The 17,362-nt window shown below is 46.0% G+C and overlaps 1 protein-coding gene across 1 annotated transcript in view; it reads left to right on the plus strand.

The window, feature by feature from the left end:
• The first annotated feature begins 1,356 nt into the window (after positions 1-1,356).
• LOC309382120 (FACT complex subunit SPT16) overlaps positions 1,357-17,362 on the plus strand; it is a 49,779-nt gene continuing 33,773 nt past the window's right edge. Inside the window, exons 1-5 of the mRNA XM_081933623.1 lie at positions 1,357-1,528; positions 11,677-11,769; positions 11,882-12,052; positions 13,496-13,648; positions 13,732-13,878. Coding sequence (XP_081789749.1) covers positions 1,463-1,528; positions 11,677-11,769; positions 11,882-12,052; positions 13,496-13,648; positions 13,732-13,878 — 630 coding nt within the window. The 5' untranslated portion in view covers positions 1,357-1,462. The remainder of the gene's footprint in view (positions 1,529-11,676; positions 11,770-11,881; positions 12,053-13,495; positions 13,649-13,731; positions 13,879-17,362) is intronic.

Genomic DNA, 17,362 nt, shown 5'->3' on the forward strand with positions numbered 1-17,362 from the left:
CAAGCAGGGAGTTACAAAATTGCTTTGCGTTTTCAATCTATCCATAGATTTTATGTCCCTATGGAAAGTCGGCCTTTCACCTTTAAAGATAAGAGGCTGAGAAAAAAAAACTGGCTTAGGGCAACTATGGAGTGTTAGCCAAATGCCAACGTTGCAAGATAAATAGAAAATAAAAGCGTTGGGTGATCCTGACTTTTCAGCCGTGAATGCAGGTTGTTTTTTTAAAAAAATTAAACCCATTCTGACCCATTCCAAAAGTTGTAAACCACGTGTTCTGTTATTATCTCTGTAGACAGAGGGCCTTTGCCCTAAGCGCATGCGTGCTTTCTCCTCACAGTTTCCCGAGATCACGTGTCCGTTTGGCAATAGCGAAGGGGACCGCCCCCCCTCCGCAGAACAGCCTGAGGCGGGCCAAAAGAAAGCGGGAAAAGAGGTCGCGTGATCCGCAAAAAAAAAAAAAACCCTTCCCGCCATTCGCGGTCACGTGGTAAGCGCGCGAGCATGAACCCGGTCAAAGCGAGGGAGGCAGTTGAAAGGCCAATCGCATGCGCATGCGCGGTCCCCTCAGTTCAACGCACTCTGGGGGGGGAAAGCGCGGGAGAAATAATAAAACACTTTTTTAATATCTACACACACATATATACACACATATACATATGTACGCATATATCGATATCTAATATATCGCTATACACACATATAAACATGTATCTATATCCATATCTATATTATAGCATACATACATACGTACATGTTTTATAGGTGTATATATTGTGTTTATTGAAAAAGTATCGATAATTTGTATTACTTCGGCAGTTTTATTTTTCTCCTCGTGTACACATACATACATACAGCTGATGAGCTAAATAGCTTGGAATAGATTTATAGTAGTCTCCATTTTTTTATCAGCAAAAAATACATATACATATATAACACACATATATAAAATAAGACATATTTTATTCCTTAAGGACGTGACGGCTCGCATAGAAGGGCGCGCGCTGCCTGCTAACGCAACGCTGGAAGAAATGAAGGCCTGCTTGCTTGATCATGAATAAATAAAATTTAGATGAAATTAAATTAATAAAAATAAATCCAAAATAAAATAATTCGAATAAAATAAATAAATAAACCAACACCATTAAGCAACCAACGTTAAATAATAAAAGCGAAGGGGCGGAAAGAGGTGAAGACGTATTGGGGTGACATGGGGGGGGGGCATTTCCATTTCGCTTAAAGGTAAAGGAGAACGAGGGCGCGCGAAGCCGAACCGCCAGCAGCAGCGCGGTAAATCTCGCGAGAAGAATGTGTGGCTTCGTCAGAGAGCCGCGTTGAGGGGCGTGGGGAAGGAAGACCTTCCACTTCCGGGGTCGCCCCGAGGAGAGAGGTCGCGGCGGCGGCGGCGCGAGCGGCCGTGCGAGCGAGCGGGGAGGCGGGACGACGCTGAGGGGGAGCCGCTCCGATGGCGCTGAGTCTGGACCGCGAGGCGTACTACCGCCGCGTCTCGCGCCTCTACAGCAACTGGCAGGTCGGGCCTCAGGCGCGCGCGAGAGGGCCCGCCGGCGGAGGGGGGGGGAGGGGGGGAGGGGGGGTCTCTTCCTCCGACCTTAAACCCGTCGGGCGCCGCGTTCTCGCATGCTTGAAACAGGCCCGTGTGCGACTGGGACGGTTAGAGGGGGCGGGGTTGGCCGTTAGAGCATCTCCCCATCCTCGGGAGGCCCGATCGACTTCCAAAGGTCCCATCGCTTCACTGGGGGGTTAGTTTAAAGCGGGAACCGGTGACTCCCCCGAAAGCCCAAAGCTGTAATAAACGTCATTAAACCGGGGTGGTTAGGCAGCAGCCGGTCGGTCCCTGCTCCCCTCCCTCTCTTAGGAGGTCCAACGAGGCCTGGCTCGGTGCAGGAAGTCGCCTCCAACCAGCTTCCCCCCTTGGATCCATCCAGCCATTCGGTATACGGGTGGTCCTCGACTTACGACCGCAATCCAGCCCAACATTGCCGTTGCTAAGCAAAGAAAGGGAGCTTTGACCCATTGGACCGCCTTCCTTGCCGTGATGGTTTAGGTCAGGTTTAGGCCAGCATGGCTGTCTGGGGAATTCTGGGAGTTGAAGTCCACAAGTCTTAAAGTTCCCAAGTTTGGACACCCCTGGTTTAGGTGAATCCCTGCCGTTGTTAAAAGTTAGCGACTTAGTTGTTTAAGGGAATCCGGGCGTGTCAGACTGTCGCAAAAGGGGATCGCGGGAATTTGGACGCAGCAACGGTCATAAATAGGAATCCGTTGGATGACAGCGTGATGAGAGGCAGATGGTCCTCGACTCAACGACCACGATGGATCCCAACGTTGCCGTTTGCTAAGCGAAACTTAAGACAGCATGCCCCATTTTATGACTTTTCTTACCCCCCCATTGTTAAGTGAACCAGTGTCATTGGTAAATTAGTAACCCGGTTGTTAAGTGAATCTGGCTTTCCCGTGGACTTTGCTCATTGGAAGGTCACAAAAAAGGATCGTGTGACACACACACACACACAAACACACACACACACACAGGGATTCTGCAACTGTCATAAATATGAGGCTGTTGCCAAGTGTCTGAATTTTTGATCACGTGGCCGTGAGGATGCTACAAAAGTTGTAACTGAGACATTGCCGAGTCGCTTCTTTCAGTGCCGTTGTAACTTCGAACAGTTGCTAAATGAACTGTCGCAAGTCGAGCACTACCTGTATTAATGCGGGGAAGGTTGTTCGGGTCGCAGATGGCGCTAAATTGAGGCTAACGGACACCCCAGCGGACGGAGTGAAACTTCAAGCGATATTGGTGGATGTTGGAGAAAACAAACTCACCCAGATGTTGGCTGGGTGAGTTTGTTGCCCGAGAAAATAGGTTAGAAGGCACTTTCGCAGTGATGTGTGAAGTTTTGTTGTGTAGGAAAGCAAAATCAGAAAGCTTAAGGCTGGAATGTGGTCCTGGTGGGAAAAAAAACCTGGAATAGCAGTTGAGGGCAAGGCAAAGAGGACAAAGTGTGTTGTGTGCTTGCAAAGAAGTGTGATTTCAGGTTGTAAGGACATAAGTCTTTTTTTCCCCCAAATTGTGGTTGTTTCCTTTAAAGTGTCCTAAGAACTTATCTGAATTTGGGAGACAAATTGGCTTTGCAGAGTGGCTTTTCCAGACACACGTAAACACACCAGCATGAAACCCAAGTACAGGCCGTCTTCAACTTACAACAGTTCCTTTAGTGACCGAAGTTAACGACGGCCCTGAAAAAAGCTGACTTACGACCGTTTTTTTTTCACACTTAACGATCGTTGCAGCCTCCTCACAGTCATGTGATCAAAATCCAGCCGCTGGGCAGCTGACTCATTTTTATGACCGTTGCTATGTCTCGGGGGTTCATGTGACCCACCTTTTCCGACCTTCTGTCAAGCAAAATGAATGGGGAAGCCAGATTCACTTAACAGCCATATTACTCATAACATCGGCCGTGATTCACTTAACGACTGCAGCAAGCAAGGTTTGTAAAATGGGAGAAAACTCACTGTAAAGCTCACTTGTGGTCGTACGTTGAGGACTACCTATACTTCAGGTAAAGTAAAAGTTCTGTAGGTGGTACATAGGTTGCACAAACAAATGATACATACTTTTTTGTAGATGTGATGTGTTGGAAACTAATCAAATAATACAAGAGAAAATTAGACCTGAGAATTAAACAATAGCAAACATTGATTCTAGATAATGTACAGCAAGTGCCAATGGATGACATCATTTCTTTTCCAGCTTGAGTTTTGTTTCCTTTCTTAACTCTTACAAGCCTATTCAAGGACTTCCAGAATATGCTCCATGTTGTTCAGTTTCTAAAGAGACTCGGTTTAAAAAAAAAATGGCTTTGGCTAAAAGAAAACATTTGTTTCCTAAACTTTTCAAAAAGAGTCATGGATGCCATGCTGCTAGCACCTTTATTTAAAATTAATGAAGGGATTCGTGATTTTGGTGCTTTGATTGAGATAAGGTAAAGGTTCCTCTTGCTAGTCCGTTCCTGACTCTAGGGGGCGGTGCTCATCTCCGTTTCAAAGCCGAAGAGCCAACGCTCTCCGAAGACGTCTCCATGGTCATGTGGCCGGCATGACTAAACGCCGAAGGCGCACGGAACGCTGTTACCTTCCCGCCAAAGGTGGTTCCTATTTTTCTACTTGCATTTTTACATGCTTTCAAACGGCTAGGTTGGCAGAAGCTGGGACAAGTAGTGGGAGCTCACTCTGTTACGCGGCGCTAGGGATTCGAACCACCGAACTGCCGATCTTTCTGATCAACAAGTTCATCGTCTTAGCTACTCACCTTAATAGTCGCCCAATGTGGGGACCACACTTTCAGAAGGATTTGGACAGGATCAGAGAAAGGCAACAATAACTATCAGGGCGATTGGAAGATAAGATTTGTAAAGGCAGATTGAAGGGACGGGGAAGTTTAGGCTTAAGATAACACAGCTAAGGGAGGGAATATGACAGCACTCTTCAAACACCTTGAAAAGATGCCACACAGGAGGTCACGACCTATTATCTCTGATTCTGGAGAGGAGGTGGAATAATGGTGTTGAGTTTTAGGAACACATTCAGTTGTAGGTCTACCATTGTGGTGTTGATATGCTACATAAGCACTTGAAAACACATGTGTTGTTTCTCTCGGTTCTTTGATTCTCATCAAGAGTTTGATTGGCATAATAATCTTCCTTTTTGCAAAAAGGGAACACGTAAGTAAGGGAAAAGATTTGTCCAAATCTAACTAGTGTCTTCAGTTTTCCTAAGAAGCCAGTCATTGTTGATATATTGCATGTTACATTTGCATATATGACAGGGGACAAATAGATAAACTGTTTCAATTATTCAGTGCAAAGCTGTATCAATGACCAGGAAAGGCATATGATGCATTTTACTATCACATCAGATCATATATTTTCTTCAAACATCTTAAAGAGGGTGAGGGCAAAATCAAGCTGCTTCCTATAACCCCCATTCGTATTTTGCACAAATACTCCCAAAGCAAAATACAGGGTATAAACATTTAACAACCGTACACTAACATAAGCTAACTAATTTTAACAGGTTACTATTCTTGTGCTTTAACTCCCCCTTTATTAAACTAGCTTTGAATAAGTTGTAGCATTCCTTATGCCTTCATTCATAAGCTAACTGAAATTTTTTAGTCCGGTATTTGTTTTGAATATAGTCAATCCTCCTTCTCCAGTCCAGCTTGTACTTCTCATCTGAGTGGTCCTTCAGGTACGCTGAAATTTTGGCCATCTCTGCTAAGTTTACTACTTTTAACGTCCATTCTTGGATAGTGGGCAACTCTTCCTTCTTCCAGTATTGCGCCACCAACAATCTTGCTTCCGTTGTTAGGTTCAAGATCAGATTAGTCTCTATAACAGTACAATCTGAAACTATGCCTAACAAAAACAACTGGGGTGTAAACTTTATCCTCTTTTTCAAAATATTTTGAATAACCCACCATATTTTTATCCAAAATGCTTTGACTTTTTTACAAGTCCAACAAATATGGTAGCACGTGGCACCAACACAATCACATCTCCAACATTTAGATTGTAGGTTCGGATACATACAGGCTAGCCTTTTTGGATCTAAATGCCATCTGTACAGCATCTTATAGAAATTCTCTCTCAAGTTCTGAGCTTGTGTAAATTTTACATTTCTTACCCAGATCTCTTCCCATGTTTCCATCATTATTGGTTCTTCAAAATTTTGTGCCCATTTTATCATACAATCTTTAACTAATTCTGTTTCTGAGTCTATTTCTATCAATACATTATACAACCTTTTTATGTGCATTTGACCCTGGTCCCTAATTTGTTTTATCAAATTATCCTCATTTTGAATAATACCGGATTTCTGGTCTTTTTTCCATCTGGCCTGTAACTGACCATACTGGAACCAGGTTTGAATTACTCTTTCGTCTCTTAATGCATTCAAAGATTTTAACTGTAGTACACCTCTATCCATACTAAGAAGTTCTGCATATGTAGTTACATCTTGTTTTTGTTCAAAATAACTTTTCAAAATGTTCTAGAGAGGGTGGTGGTGGAAAGGATTTCAATAAGTGAAACAGTGGCAATGAATATTATAATACAATCCAGGAACAACTTCTATGCCAGGGATGGCTAACCTTTTTGTTGTTGCGTACTGAAATTGCGCATGCGCGACATCCCCCCACCCCCTGTGCAATACCACCCCTCCGCATCCCTTTTGGGGCCTAGTCGACCTCCCTGCAGCCTCCTGGGACCAAAAACGGGCCGCGGGGCAGGGGGAGGGCACCCAGCAACCAATGGGGCTGCAGAGAAAGCAAATGCTATGGTTGAGCGATATTGACGTTGCTACATACGATATCAGCAGGATGATTGGACAGATCTACTTCCCTATGCTGAAGTACCTTATAATAATGCCGTGCATGCATGTGTGACCTCCCTTTCCCCCTGCGCATGCACACGCATCTCCCATATGTCCCCCCCCCCCGGGCATGTGCGGCAGAAACCCGAAAATCAGCTGGCCGGTGGGACGAATTTGCCTGCGCGGTGGGCACGCATGCCGTAGGTTCGCCATCACACTTCTATGCTATCCCAAATGTGCTCCCCCCCCCCCCGAAGTGGCAAGTGGACTTTCTTGTTTTTCTTTGAAGACGTTTCGCTTCTCATCCAAGAAGCTTCTTCAGCTCGGAAGAAGCTTCTTGGATGGGAAGCGAAACGTCTTCAAAGAAAAACAAGAAAGTCCACTTGCCTCTTGAAAAAAGCACCTTTGGGACGACACCAAAGAGACTGAATCTCAGGAAACCATTAATGAACCCTTGACTGCCTGTTGTGACTGGATGCTGGGGGAATGGAAGGATTTATGTTCCTTGAAGACATCTGATCATTTGCATCCTTTCAGAAGAGCGTCGAGGCCGCTTGGAGGTTTCCCTGTGTCCTCCAGGCTACCTGATTAGTGCAAATGAATGTGGAGCCTTCTTGGAACTGTCGAAAAGACTGTGTTGTAGATTGGAAATAGATTCTCCGCACCCATTTGCACACCCCCACCATCCAGTCAGAGTTGAAGAAGCTTCTCGGATGAGAAGAGAAACGCCGTCAAAGAAAAACCAGAAAGTCCAGTTCCATCTTGAAAAAAAAGGGACAATCGTGATCTGGATGTCTGAGAATCTCCATAGGCAACGTCTATGCTAAGCGCATACATAGCGTGATGTTTGAAAAAGCTACTCCATTCCCCCCAACATAAGACCTAACCGGAAAATAAACCCTATCGTGATTTTTTTCAGGATGCTCGTAATATAAGCCCTACCCCCCAAAATAAGCCCCAGTCAAGATCATCAGCCAGACAGATGCAATTAGTATTGTATTTTCCCCCAGTATAAGACCTAACCAGAAAATAAGCCGTAATGCCTCTTTTGGAGTGAAAAAAATCATGTAATGCACAGTAACATTTGAGCCAGATTCTCTTATATTGTGTCTTAACAGCTTTTTTGGGGAGGGAGGTGGGGGACAGCTCAAGAAGGGAGCAGCATCTAATCTGTTGTGGTATGGCAGGGAACTTTGAAAGAGGATAAGATAAGTTTTGGGGAGGGAGGAAGCTGGTAAAAGAGCAGGAGATAACAAATCAGGAAATGGAAGTGGCTTGCAGTAGCCTGAACATCTTTTTTATATACTTCTTAGACTTTGACTTTGTTGGGGCTAGTTGTGCTATAAGGTAAAGGTTCTACTCCCGTGTATGTGCTAGTCGTTCCCGACTCTAGGGGGCGGTGCTCATCTCCTTTTCAAAGCCGAAGAGCTGTGGCCCGGTGACTAAATGCCAAAGACGCATGGAGCGCAGTTACTTCTCCCTAAAGGTGGTCCCTATTTTTCTACTTGCATTGTGTACGTGCTTTTGAACTGCTAGGTTGGCAGAAGCTGGGACAAGTAATGGGAGCTCATTCCGTTACGCGGCGCTAGGGATTCAAACTGCTGACCTTTTGACCAACAAGCTCAGCGTCTTAACCACTGAGCCACCGCATCCCTAGTCGTGCTACAGTGACCAGGTTTTTTTTTGCGATGGATCTAATCTAAAAAGGAAACAACCCTAATATAAAGCACTGTCTTGTCATGCAATGTTCAATTAATAGGTAATTCTCGAATTACGAACGGAGCCCAAAATTTACCTTGCTCAGCGAAACATTCGTTAAGTGAGTTTTGCCCCGTTTTTCGACTTTTCCGGCCGCTGTTGTTAAGTGGATCGTTGCATTTGTTCAGACGGTTGTTTAAGTGGATCTGGATTTCCTATTGACTTTGCTTGTCCGAAGGTTTGACCCGGGGAACACTGCAACCGTCATAAATATGAAACTAAGTGCCAACCGTCTGCATTTTGATCATGGGAGATGCTGCAACGGTGTGAAAAGCGGTCGTAAGTCACTTTTTTTCAGTCCCGTCGTAACCTTGATGGCTAAATGAACAGTTGTTAAGTCAGGGACTCCCTGCATAAGCTGTGAGGATTGGGACTTCCCAGGTGTGGATTGTAAGGACCTCGCAGGCAACACCATCTCCTACCCATGTATATTATTTTAAAAGCTCTTTTAACAGTCCAGTTAGCAAACTTTGACATTTATTTGTTGCCTTGACTTCTCATTTGTAGTCTCGGTTTAAGATGTTAAGAGGATTTTTTGGGTTATTGAGTGACACTCAGGGTGGAAAAATGAGGTAATGATCTGTCCCAAATCATGTTTTCTTGTCTTCCTGGCACTACAATATTCAAAAATTATCGATGTCAGCTGTTATAATCGTCCGCAGTTAACGGCCCAATCTACACCAGTGTATTCATTAACCTTAACTTAAGTCGACAAATGGACATGTGTATTCAAGAAGGCTGCTGGGAGACTGAATTTCTACAGTACTTAAACGTTTCCAGGGAAAAAGGTACTGAGCAGATCAAAACCCAAGCAAAGCAGCTAATCTTTTATCAAATAACTACGGTAGCTGATAAGCCAGCGTTGCCGGGTATCTATTTATCCTAACCCTGTATTAGACAGGAAAAGGAATGAATTATATCTATAGTGTCAAGTCAAAGTAATTCACTGTAGATATAATTGATTCCTTTTCATTTCAGCGGGCCAGGCGTTCCAGAGTTATGGTGGAACACAAACACATTACACACACACAAACTTGAATCCAAAATGCACACTATCACTGTCAAAAGTACTGTGATTTGACACTCTAGATATAATTCATTCCTTTTCATTTTAGTGGCCCAGGAGTTATGCTGGAAAACACACACACACTACACACACACACTACACACACACACACACACACAAGGCGTGTTAGTTTTTTTTTACCCCCATTGTATTTGTTTCTAGAGAGCAAATCATCTGTGTACCAAGTCATTTTAGCGGCCCAGGCGTTCCAGAGTTATGCTGGAACACAGACACACCCATCCTGAGGGGTGTTAGGGGAGTCTTAACCTCACAGTATTTGTTTCCAGAGAATGTCATCTTTGTAGCAAGTTTGGTTGAAATTGCTTGAGGCTCTCCGGAGTTACGTTGCAACGTACATAGACAGACAGACAGACATATATGATTCAGGGAAGTAAGTAGGCGACTGAATTGGAATGAGAAAAAAACTGGCATGTTCTTCAGTATACAATGTAACAGCTGGTTACATAAATACAGGCACAAATAGTCCTCAACTTACAAACAGTTCATTTGGCGACCGCTCAAAGTTACAACATCCCTGAAAAAGGTGACTTTGCAACCATTTTTCAGACTTACAACCATTGGGAAGCATCCCCACAGTCACGTGATTTACATTCCAATGCTTGATAACTGATTCACATTTATGACAGTCGCGGTGTCCGGGAGTCACGTAATCCCCCGCCCTTTGCGACCTTCTGACAAACAAAGTCAGCTGGGAAACCAGAGTCACTTCACCATCTTATTAATTTAACAGCAATTCGCTTAACAAATGTGGCAAGAAAAGTCCTGAAAATGTGGCAAAACTCACTTAATGAATTTTTCCCTGAACAACATAAATGCTGAGCTCAATTGTGATCGTATGTTGAGGGCTAACTTGTAATCCTCGACTTATAAGCGGTCGCTTAAAATCTATTCAAAGTTACAATGGACCAGCGGTGAAATACTCCCGTTTCAGACCAGTTCGCCTGAAACAGTAGTAAAAAAAAATGCTACCGATTAGGGCAGGCATGTCCAAAGTGCGGCCCGGGGGCCAAATGTGGCCCTTTTTCAAATTTCAAGCGGCCCGCAGCCTCTTCTCCCCACTGGAATTATTTGTTTAGTCTTTCATAAAATACCATATTTTTCGAAGTATAAAGATGCATCTTTTTCCCCTCAAAAAAGAGGCTAAAAATCTGGGTGCATCTTATGCACTGAATACAGCATTTTTTGCCTCCCAAAACTCTGCCCCCTTCACCAAAATGGCTGTGCATAGCCTTTAGGAGGTTTTCAGAGTGCTCCTGGGGGCTGTGGAGGGCATAAATGAGCAAAAAATGTCCATTTTTTTTGCTCAACTTTGCCCCCCCCCCCAGCCCCCAGGAGCACTCTAGAAGCCTCTTAAAGGCTATTCATGCCCTTTAAAAAAAAGGCCCATTTTCGTGAAAAATGGGCCATTTTGGGGAGAGTGCAAAAACTCTTTTTTTTAATTTGCCTCTTCAAAATCTTGGTGCATCTTATACTCCGAAAAATACGGTAGTCAATTCGCATTTAATGTTAAGGGTTCAAAGAATGTCAGGCTGAATGATCGGCCCCACACATTTTCACCTCACCAAATCTGGCCCTCCTTGCAAAAAGTTTGGACACCCCTGGATTAGGGCAAACTGGTATTTCCGACGATCTTCAGCAAAGACAAATTCCCTGGGGAGTTCATGAACAGCTGGAATGACGCTCTCAGCAAGGAAGGCTTTGAGAAGGTGAGGAGAAGAGACACTCAGGTGACGACTCCGGCTTGGGGAATAGGGGGCCTTTGCTTACCTTTCCCATAACTCTGCTGCAGGGGGACATCAGTAAAAAAATGCTACCGGTTAGAGCAAACTGGTATTTCCGACGATCAGCTGGGATGCACGATTTATATTAGCTAGAATCATCAGATTTCCTGCTTTATAGCTAATATAAATTGCATGGATTCCCCCCCTCCTTTGCTGTTCTACTTATCTTTGCAGACTCAGAAGGCTTCAAAATGTTTTGTAGCCCTGTACGGGCGCACCTCAGGCGTGCATAGGCGCGCAAAGCGTGAACTCGGTAGCAGACTTACCGAACCGGCAGCAGACTTTGGAGGGTTTCGCCACTGCAACAGACCCTCTCGAAACGACCCATTTTCAAAGTAACCATGGCCACATACACAAACACACTGTAATCATTTGATTGCGTTTTGAGTGCTTGACAGTCAGCTCCCCTTTATGGTGTCTTGTGGTCACATGACCATGCTTATTTTATTTTTTTTACATTTTTTTTAAAACCAGTTTCCTGCATTTACTTCCTGCATCCGGCAAAAGAAATGCCCATTTGAGAAAATTGATTCACTTAAAAACTCTTATCGGGTGGGACCTTGCACATATGCCGCAGCTTTTTTTAAAGGGGAAAATCCGCGGGGTGTTAACTAGCAAACTCTCCGCCTGAGGTTGGCGTTCTTGTCCTCCCTGCAGAAAGGAGAGGATGAATATGCGACCATTGACGCTATCGTGGTCTCCGTGGGAGTGGACGAAGAGACGGTCTATGCCAAGTCCACGGCCCTGCAGGTAAGGCAGTCTGGGGCCAGCCTGCTCTCGCCTCAGGCAGGTTTGGGAATCTGGTGTGGGAAAAGAATCCTCATTGATCACCTGTCCTCTTCCCCTTCTACCCCCCCTCCAGACGTGGCTTTTTGGCTACGAACTCACGGACACCATCATGATTTTCTGCGAAGACAAGATCATCTTTATGGCCAGCAAAAAGAAGGTGGAATTCCTGAAGCAGATTGCAAACAGCAAAAGCAACGAGAATACGAACGGGGTGCCGGCCGTCACCCTACTTGTACGGGAAAAGGTAAATGGCACCAGGATAGCACCCAGATTTATGTACCGCTTCGTATTTGCCCCTCTAGTTGTATCCAAAAAATTGGGTCCTTATTTTACTGACCTTGGAAGGAAGAAGGGCGGAGTCAACTTTGAGCCAGTCAGGATCGAACTCTTGGCGGTGGGCAGAGTTTGCCCGCAATGCTGCACTCTAACCACCCATGGTTCCTTTGAGGTTCTTTTGTGTTACACCTGGAATGCACAAGCTTTGGAGAGTTTTGGGAAAGCAAGGGCCACAGTGTGAGGAAGTCTTTGTTTGTGTGTGTGTGTGTGTGTGTGTGTGTGTGTGTGTCTGTGTTTGTTTTAAGACTACTTTAGGAAGTCTCTGTGTGTGTGTGTTTGTTTTAAGGCTACTTTAGGGGCATGCTGGTTATTTGAAACAATGGAGTGAAGTATCACTACCGCTTTATAAAACCCTAGTAAGACCAGACCTGGAATACTGCAGCCAGTTTTGGTCACCATACTACAACAAAGGTGTTGAGACTTTAGAAAAAGTTCAGAGAAGAGCAGCTAAGATGATATTCAATGGTGAAAAGAGTAAGGATCTATATTTAGGCAAGAAAAACGAAATGCACAGGTACAGTATAGGTGGTACCTTGCTCAATAGTAGTAACTGTGAAAGGGATCTTGGAGTCCTAGTGGACAACCATTTAAATAGCAGCCATCCGTGTGCAGCAGCTGCCAAAAAAGCCAACACAGTTCTAGGCTGCATCAACAGAGGGATAGAATCAAGATCACGTGAAGGGTTAATACCACTTTATAATGCCTTGATAAGGCCATACTTGAATACTGCATTCAGTTTTGGTCGTCACGATGTAGAAAAGATGTGGAGACTCTAGAAAGAGTGCAGAGAAGAGCAACAAAGATGATTAGGGGACTGGAGACTAAAACATATGAAGAACGGTTGCAGGAACTGGGTATGTTTAACTTAAGAGAAAGAAGGACTGGGGAGACATGATAGCAGTGTTCCAATATCTCAGGGGTTGCCACAAAGAAGAGGGAGTCAAACTATTCCCCAGGGCACCTGAGGGTAGAACAAGAAGCAATGGGTGGAAACTAATCAAGGAAAGAAGCAACTTAGAACTGAGGAGAAATTTCCTGACAGTTAGAACAATTAATCAGTGGAACAGAAGTTGCCTCCAGAAGTTGTGAATGCCCCAACATTGGAAGTCTTTAAGAAGATGTTGGATAGCCATTTGTCTGAAGTGGTGTAGGGTTTCCTGCCTAGGCAGGGGGTTGGACTAGAAGACCTCCAAGGTCCCTTCCAGCTATCAGTTGGATGGGATTTTCAGGGACGCAAAAGGGGAGGCGTGGCATCCCACCTGGTCGTGTACCGTGTGGAATAAAATAAGTTTGGAGGGTTGAAGGAGCTGAGAAATTGCTTCTCACTCCGTCCCGATTTCCTCTGCTCTAGAATGAAAGCAACAAGGCCAACTTCGAGAAGATGATCGACGCTCTGAAGAGCAGCAAGAAAGGCAAGCGCCTTGGGGTCTTCAGCAAAGACAAATTCCCCGGGGAGTTCATGAACAGCTGGAACGACGCTCTCAGCAAGGAAGGCTTTGAGAAGGTGAGGAGAAGACACACTCAGGTGATGACTCCGGCTCGGGGAACAGGGGGCCTTCGCTCACCTTTCCCCTAACTCTGCTGCAGGGGGACATCAGTGCCGTGGTGGCCTACACCATGGCGGTGAAAGAGGACGGGGAACTCGGCCTGATGCGAAAAGCGGCCGCCATCACTTCAGAGGTCTTCACCAAGTTCTTGAAGGAGCGAGTCATGGAGATTGTAGACGCTGACGAGGTAAGGGCAGAGATATCTGGTCACTTCTGGGTGAAATGGAATATTGGGGCTTTCTGGAAAGTGGGAGAGGAGCTTTTTATGTTTGACTAGCTGATAACCCGGCGTTGCCTGGGTATTTATAGACGTGGAAGCGTTTGTCTGACGGGGAGCCATTGGGAGGGGCCTTTATTCCTCCTACTCCCATGCCCATCATCCCTGCCCTCTCCCTTCCCCCTCCCATCTGCTCCTCTTTCCCGCTCAGTCTATCATCCTGGCCAGGCTCTCCCTTCTCCCTCCCATGACATCACAAACAATTGCCGCTCTAGGATGCGGCACTTGCTCTCCTTAACGGGCCAGTCCTTCCAGAGTTATGCTGGGACGGACAGACACACAGACCAGGGGTGTCTCCCCCATCCATGCTGCAACCCCCAGTTTGGTTGAAATTGCTCCAGGCGCTCCAGAGTTATGCTGGAACATACATACATACATACAGCCTTTTTTATATATAGAAGATGGATGGATGCTTGGATGGATGCTTGGATGGATGCTTGGATGCTTGGATGGACGGATGCCTGGATGGATGGATGCTTGGATGGACGGATGCTTGGATGGGCGGATGCTTGGATGGACGGATGCTTGGATGGACGGATGCTTGGATGGACGGATGCTTGGACGGACGGATGCTTGGATGGATGGATGCTTGGATGGACGGATGCTTGGATGGAAGGATGCTTGGATGGATGGATGCTTGGATGGATGGACAGATGCTTGGATGGATGGATGCTTGGATGGACGGATGCTTGGATGGACGGATGCTTGGATGGATGGATGCTTGGATGGATGGATGGATGCTTGGATGGACGGATGCTTGGATGGACGGATACTTGGATGGATGGATACTTGGATGGATGGACGGATGCTTGGATGGACGGATACTTGGATGGATGGATGCTTGGATGGATGCTTGGATGGATGGATGCTTGGATGGATGGATGGATGCTTGGATGGATGGATGGATGGATGGATGCTTGGATGGACGGATGCATGGATGGACGGATGCTTGGATGGACGGATGCTTGGATGGATGGATGGATGCTTGGATGGACGGATGCTTGGATGGACGGATGTTTGGATGGACGGATGCTTGGATGGACGGATGCTTGGATGGATGGATGCTTGGATGGATGCTTGGATGGACGGATGCTTGGATGGACGGATGCTTGGATGGATGGACGGATGCTTGGATGGATGGATGTTTGGATGGATGGACGGATGCTTGGATGGACGGATGCTTGGATGGACGGATGCTTGGATGGATGGATGGATGGATGGATGGATGCTTGGATGGACGGATGGAGGCTTGGATGGACGGAAGCTTGGATGGATGGATGGATGCTTGGATGGATGGATGGATGCTTGGATGGACGGATGCTTGGATGGATGGATGGACGGATACTTGGATGGTAGAAGATGGTCATTTTTCCTCCTTGGATCTAAGCATTGTTATTTAGCAATTTTCCCACATATTGTGGCCATTGACTAACAATAGCACATGGCACTTAGAAAGAAATACCATTTCATAGTGTTTTACAGCCCTCTGAGTGGCTTACAGAGTCAGCATATTGCCCCCCAACAATCTGGGTCTTCATTTTTATCGACCTCAGAAGGATGGAAGATTGAGTTCAATCTTGATCCGGTCAGGATCTAACTTGGCAGTGAGCAGAGTCAGCTTGCAATACTGCCTTCTAGGAGTATCTAATGGAGATTCCCAGTCATCCAGGTCATGGTTGTCCCAAAAGTGCTTTTTCTAGAGGCAACTGTACATTCTGGTTTTTCTTTGAAGACGTTTCGCTTCTCATCCAAGAAGCTTCTTCAGCTCTGACTGGATGGTGGGGAAAGGGAAGGATTTAAACTCCTTGCAGACAGCTGGTCGTTTGTAGGCTGTCGGGGATGAGTCTGCGTGTCTTCCCCTCAAACTGAACTGCAAACGGTTCCTGTAGTTTGGAATTTTTCTGGAAATCCTGTCTGCACCTTCAGCAGTAAAGATCCTTCCATTCCCACCATCCGGTCAGAGCTGAAGAAGCTGCTTGGATGAGAAGCAAAACGTCTTCAAAGAAAAAAAACCAGAAAGTCCAATTGCCTTTCCACAGTGGTACAGTGGTTAGAGTGCAGTACTTCTGTTGGCCGCCAGCTGCCTGCAATTTGGCAGTTCGAATCTCACCAGGCTGAAGGTTGACTCAGCCTTCCATTCCTTCCGAGGTGGGTAAAATGAGGACCCAAATTGTTGAGGGCAATAGGTTGACTCTCTAAACCGCTTAGAGAGAGCTGTAAAGCACTGTAAAGCGGTATATAAGTCTAAGTGTTAGTGCTATAGCTATTGCCTCTTGAAAAAAAGACCTTTGGGGTGCCTTCTAAGAAGAGCGCCACCATGGATTAGCTCGGATCAGCAATCTGCGGCTCTGGAGCCGCAAGTGGCTCTTTTATCCCTCTGCTGCGGCTCCCTGTCGCTCCACAATTGATAGGGCTTTCGGTTAGGACACGTAGAGGACAAAGGATGCTGCACTAGGAAGAGACTCTATGGTGGGGGAACTGGACTTCCGGTCGGCTCCAGAAATGAACGGGAGGCTTCCAGTTAGGACCTTTGTGGCTCTTTGAATTTTTAAGGTTGCTGACCCTTGGACTAGCTTGTCCTTCTGCTTCCATCTCCTCTCTCAAATTGAGCCCGATGCCATGCCAATGCTTCATCCATACGTATCCTGGTTTTTTAAACCTGGATGTCCTACTGGGGCATCACGGCTCTCCTGATTTTTCCCAATAAAATTACACAGGACTCTGCTGGCTGCATCGACTTTTTCTTTTAAGGGGCAAGAGAAAGAGTTGATATTTTTTTAGGTTGGAGGAAAGGGCTTTATCCAAATTGCTACACTTGTCTCACAAACGTTGGCCAAACATCTGGGAGTTCTGCGGATCAGTCTGTTGTGGCCCGCCAGCGGTCAGCAGAGCTGGCAGCAGATTCAGACAGTGAGGAGGTTGGCGAGGAACATGGGCCAGTCCTGGAGTCGGGGGAAGGCTCTGATGAGGGCTCTGCGTCGGAAGCAGAGAGAGGGGCGGAGCCGTATGGCAGTTATCAGCTGCCTTCAGAGTCAGACATTTGAGGCAGACGAACAGCTGGAGCCTGTTCCCAGTGTGCGCATCCGCAGAGTTGCCAGAAGAAGGGAACAGCTAAAGAACAGGGGTCGACTTGGAAGTAAGGCCACAGGTGGACAGTGAATGGCTCCTCCCAGAGGAAATAAAAGAGGAGCGAAAGTGGAGTGGAGTTTGCAGGAGACAATTAGTTCTCTTCATTGGTTCGTGACTCTCCGAGGCTCCTGGCCAAGTTTTGCAGTTATCGGCCTGGCAGCTCTCCAAGCCAGATAAGGTCTGTGACTGTAAATCCTCCCTTGAAAGACTTTGCTGGATATGAATGAGCAGAATTCACAGTCAATAAATAAAAGGAGCTTTTGTC

This window comes from Natrix helvetica (assembly GCF_964273705.1).
Source record: "Natrix helvetica genome assembly, chromosome: Z".
Lineage (NCBI taxonomy): Eukaryota > Metazoa > Chordata > Lepidosauria > Squamata > Natricidae > Natrix > Natrix helvetica.